The sequence below is a fragment of the Oncorhynchus mykiss genome, unplaced genomic scaffold (genome assembly GCF_013265735.2).
Source record: "Oncorhynchus mykiss isolate Arlee unplaced genomic scaffold, USDA_OmykA_1.1 un_scaffold_280, whole genome shotgun sequence".
Classification (NCBI taxonomy): Eukaryota; Metazoa; Chordata; class Actinopteri; order Salmoniformes; family Salmonidae; genus Oncorhynchus; species Oncorhynchus mykiss.
The window spans coordinates 7501-12500 of NW_023493734.1; the positions used below are offsets into that span (position 1 = coordinate 7501).

Sequence of the window (5000 nt, forward strand, 5' to 3'; positions counted from 1 at the left end):
GTGTCTGTCTCCCATTGACATGTGTCTGTCTGTCTCCCATTGACATGTGTCTGTCTCCCATTGACATGTGTCTGTCTCCCATTGACATGTGTCTGTCTCCCATTGACATGTGTCTGTCTCCCATTGACATGTGTCTGTCTCCCATTGACATGTGTCTGTCTCCCATTGACATGTGTCTGTCTCCCATTGACATGTGTCTGTCTGTCTCCCATTGACATGTGTCTGTCTGTCTCCCATTGACATGTGTCTGTCTGTCTTCCATTGACATGTGTCTGTCTGTCTCCCATTGACATGTGTCTGTCTCCCATTGACATGTGTCTGTCTCCCATTGACTTGTGTCTGTCTCCCATTGACATGTGTCTGTCTGTCTCCCATTGACATGTGTCTGTCTGTCTCCCATTGACATGTGTCTGTCTGTCTCCCTTTGACATGTGTCTGTCTCCCATTGACATGTGTCTGTCTCCCATTGACTTGTGTCTGTCTCCCATTGACATGTGTCTGTCTGTCTCCCATTGACATGTGTCTGTCTGTCTCCCATTGACATGTGTCTGTCTGTCTCCCTTTGACATGTGTCTGTCTGTCTCCCATTGACATGTGTCTGTCTGTCTCCCATTGACATGTGTCTGTCTCCCATTGACATGTGTCTGTCTGTCTCCCATTGACATGTGTCTGTCTGTCTCCCATTGACATGTGTCTGTCTGTCTCCCATTGACATACACTACCGTTCAAGAGTTTGGGGTCACTTGGAATTGTCCTACTTAGAAGGCCAGCATCCCGGAGTCGCCTCTTCACTGTTGATGTTGAGACTGGACAGAGGAACTCTGCCTAGAAGGCCAGCATCCCGGAGTCGCCTCTTCACTGTTGATGTTGAGACTGGACAGAGGAACTCTGCCTAGAAGGCCAGCATCCCGGAGTCGCCTCTTCACTGTTGACGTTGAGACTGGTGTTTTGCAGATACTATTTAATGAAGCTGCCAGTTGAGGACTTGTGAGGCGTCTGTTTCTCAAACTAGACACTGTAATGTACTTGTCCTCTTGCTCAGTTGTGCACCGGGGCCTCCCACTCCTCTTTCTATTCTGGTTAGAGACAGTTTACACTGTTCTGTGAAGGGAGTAGTACAGAGCGTTCGAGATCTTCGGTCTTTGTTTCTGGACATTTTGAGCCTGTAATTGAACTCACAAATGCTGATGCTCCAGATACTCAACTAGTCTAAAGAAGGCCAGTTGTATTGCTTCTTTAATCAGAACAGTTTTTAGCTGTGCTAACATAATTGCAAAAGGGTTTTCTAATGATCAATTAGCCTTTTAAAATGATAAACTTGGATTAGCTAACACAACGTGCCATTGGAACACAGGAGAGATGGTTGCTGATAATGGGCCTCTGTACGCCTATGTAGATATTCCATTAAAAGTCAGCCATTTCCAGCTACAATAGTCATTTACAACATTAACAATGTCTACACTGTATTTCTGATCAATTTGATGTTATTTTAATGGACAAAAAAATAGATTTTTCTTTCAAAAACAAGGACATTTCTAAATGACCCCAAACCTTTGAATGGCAGTGTATACTGTCTCCCATTGACGTGAGCCTGTCTCCCATTGACGTGAGCCTGTCTCCCATTGACGTTGACGTGAGCCTGTCTCCCATTGACGTGAGCCTGTCTCCCATTGACGTGAGGCTGTCTCCCATTGACGTGAGCCTGTCTCTCATTGACGTGAGGCTGTCTCCAATTGACGTGAGCCTGTCTCCCATTGACGTGAGGCTGTCTCCCATTGACGTGAGGCTGTCTCCCATTGACGTGAGGCTGTCTCCCATTGACGTGAGCCTGTCTCCCATTGACGTGAGCCTGTCTCCCATTGACGTGAGTCTGTCTCCCATTGACGTGAGGCTGTCTCCCATTGACGTGAGGCTGTCTCCCATTGACGTGAGGCTGTCTCCCATTGACACGAGCCTGTCTCGCCCCCTGTCTCCCATTGACGTGAGTCTGTCTCCCATTGACGTGAGCCTGTCTCCCATTGACGTGAGGCTGTCTCCCATTGACGTGAGGCTGTCTCCCATTGACGTGAGCCTGTCTCCCATTGACGTGAGCCTGTCTCCCATTGACGTGAGCCAGTCTCCCATTGACGTGAGCCAGTCTCCCATTGATATAAATTAATGGTCCTCTAGCTCAGTTGGTAGAGCATTGCTCTTTCTACGCTAGGGTCATGGGTTCAATTCCCGCTGGGGCCCCCCATATGTAAAAGGTATGCAGACATGACTGTAAGGAGCTTTGGATAAAAGCGTCTGCTAATATTAGATACTGTATATTAATAATGTAACACATTCTGAACCAATCAACCAATCATCTCAATTCTGAATCAGACTTTTACTATTCAATTGCGGTCTATGCTCTAGGCTTACGATGACCGCCAACCAACCCCTGACCTTTATGACCTTGTGGGTGGGGCCTAAGTTTGAGTCGGGGTTGACAGTTGCTGTCTGTCTCTCCACGGCTATCTGTTCATCTTTTCAGTCACAGAGAGAGAAATAAATGTTATTTTCCTTGTTTAGCTTCCCTTCAGTCTCTTCTGTTCCAGTCTGGTAAGCTTCAGGCGGAGATAGTGTCTCTGAGGCCAAACCGTGTGTGTGTGTGTGTGTGTGTGTGTGTGTGTGTGTGTGTGTGTGTGACAGGTGTGTGTGTGTCGTGGTTATATTAGTTTGTTTCTGACTTAGTGTTTTTTGCTATCAGAGCAAACGTTGGGTGGAAGGATATATCGGGATGGTGGCTTGGGGTGGTGAGGCGTGACGCTCCCTGCCAACCCCTGTCTGTACAGTATACATCCGCCCAAAATCCTAGTTACCTGTCTGGAGGATACATATCAAACAGGACAGATGGAAATACTATGAAAGGAATATGACTATATGAGACTGTTGATACAAATGTGTGTGTGTGTGTGTGTGTGTGTGTGTGTTGTGTGTGTGTGTGTGTGTGTGCGTCAGCGCTCCCCCTTTATTAGTGTGACCTGTTCTAAGGAGCAGAAGACACACACACACACACACACGCCTCAGCAGCAGCAGAAGAGAGGACGTGATAAAATAGTGATGTGCTGTGAGAATCCTGGCCTGGCCCGGAGTTTGGGCCGTCGCTAATAACACCCAATGAAAGTCTAGTCTCAGCAGTTTAGGGGTAGAGGTGTGTGTGTGTTGATTAGGTGCAACTAGGCATGTATGGGATGGAGTCTGTCCTGGAGGTGAAGAGGGGTTACAGAGGCTTCTCTCTTCATCAGTATTATATCCCGCTATTCCCCCTCCCTCCCTCCCCTCCCTCCCTCCCTCCCTCCCTCCCTCCCTCCCTCCTCTTCTATTCCCCTCACTTTCTCCCTCCCTCCTCCTATATTTCCTCCTCTAGCCCTCCCTCCTCCCTCCTCTATCCCTCCCTCCCTCTCCCTCCTCTTCTATTCCCCTCCCTCTCTCCCTCCCTCCTCTTCTATTCCCCTCCCTCCCTCTCCCTCCTCTTCTATTCCCCTCCCTTTATCCCTCCCTCCTCCTATATTCCCTCCATCCTTCCTCCTCTAGCCCTCCCTCCTTCCTCCTCTATCCCTCCCTCCCTCTCCCTCCTCTTCTATTCCCCTCCCTCTCTCCTTCCCTCCTCCCTCTCTCCCTCCATCCTTCCAGCCTCCCTCCCCCCCTCGTTATCTGGAACGGAGTGCAGGCAGAAGGGACAGGACACTAGCTGATAGTGATTGTTTATCCCGTGGTGAGAAATTGCTGATCTGTCCGTTTTTCTGACAGACCGGTGATCTCTCTCTCTCTCTCTCTACGTCTCTCTCTCTCTCTCTCTCTCTCTCTCTCTCTGCGTCTCTCTCTCTCTATCCATCTCTTTCTCTCTCTCCTTCCATCTCTCTCTCTGCTTCTCTCTCTCTCTCTCTATCTATCTCTTTCTCTCTCTCCTTCCATCTCTCTCTCTCTGTGTCTCTCTCTCTATCCATCTCTTTCTCTCTCTCCTTCAATCTCTCTCTCTCTGCGTCTCTCTCTCTCTCTATCCATCTCTCTCTCTCTCCTTCCATCTCTCTCTCTCGTTCTTTCTCTCTCTGCACACAGATACAGATATTGGCACCTATCAGTACTATGACAAAGGAGAGCCAGGTAAATATGTTTAGAATGTATATGTTCCTATTTCCACCACACACACACACACACACACACACACACACACACACACACACACACACACGTCTGCATGTTGAGCAGCTGCACGTCTCTTGTCCATCTTCAGTGAGATGATGCTCTTGCTCAAAGGATTACAGAAGGATGTCTTGATATCTCAGTGGAGGAGAAGAGAGGAGGAGGGAGAACAAAGGAGAGAGAGAGAGCAGAGAGTACCACATCGCGTCGGCTAATTTAAGCTGTGCAAATTGATAATAGCCTTTATTAACACACACACACACACACACACACACACACACACACACACACACACACACACACACACACACACACACACACACACACACACACACACTGATATCAACCTCAAATGTAAGACACCGTTCTTTCCACAAGAGGGAGTCCCAGGCTCATTAGAATTACTAAGGGACCCCCCCCCCCCCCTTCCTGTCCCTCACCCCTTAGGCACAGATCTAGGATCAGCTCCCACTCCCCACCCCCCAGACCCTCAGATCTAGGAATCAGCTCCTCCTCCCCGCACTGACCCTCAGCTCTAGGATCAGCTCCCCCCTGACCTTAACTGTAGGGGGCGAAACCACTAAACTGACCTTGGATCAGCGTGTGGGGCACTAGGGGCTACTCCTACTCTGTCCTGAAGCAGGTGGCTGTGTCTGGGTGTCCTCTCAGCCTCTTATCTGATTAGGGGCCACTAATCCTGGAAGTGGGCTAAACTGCCAGCGGGGCCTACCAGATCCTACCAGACAGGCGACTTTCCTGCTCCCGGCGGCTGAGTGAGGAGGCTTGGGCTAGGCTGTCGACTGGTCAGATTGGAGGGGCCCTGTTTAGCACTG

General features: G+C 49.3%; 1 protein-coding gene across 1 annotated transcript in view; it reads left to right on the forward strand.

The window, feature by feature from the left end:
• Positions 1-5000, forward strand: part of LOC110505954 (WD repeat-containing and planar cell polarity effector protein fritz homolog) — a 134036-nt gene that overhangs the window by 1448 nt on the left and 127588 nt on the right. The window contains exon 2 of the mRNA XM_036973643.1: positions 4084-4128. Coding sequence (XP_036829538.1) covers positions 4084-4128 — 45 coding nt within the window. The remainder of the gene's footprint in view (positions 1-4083; positions 4129-5000) is intronic.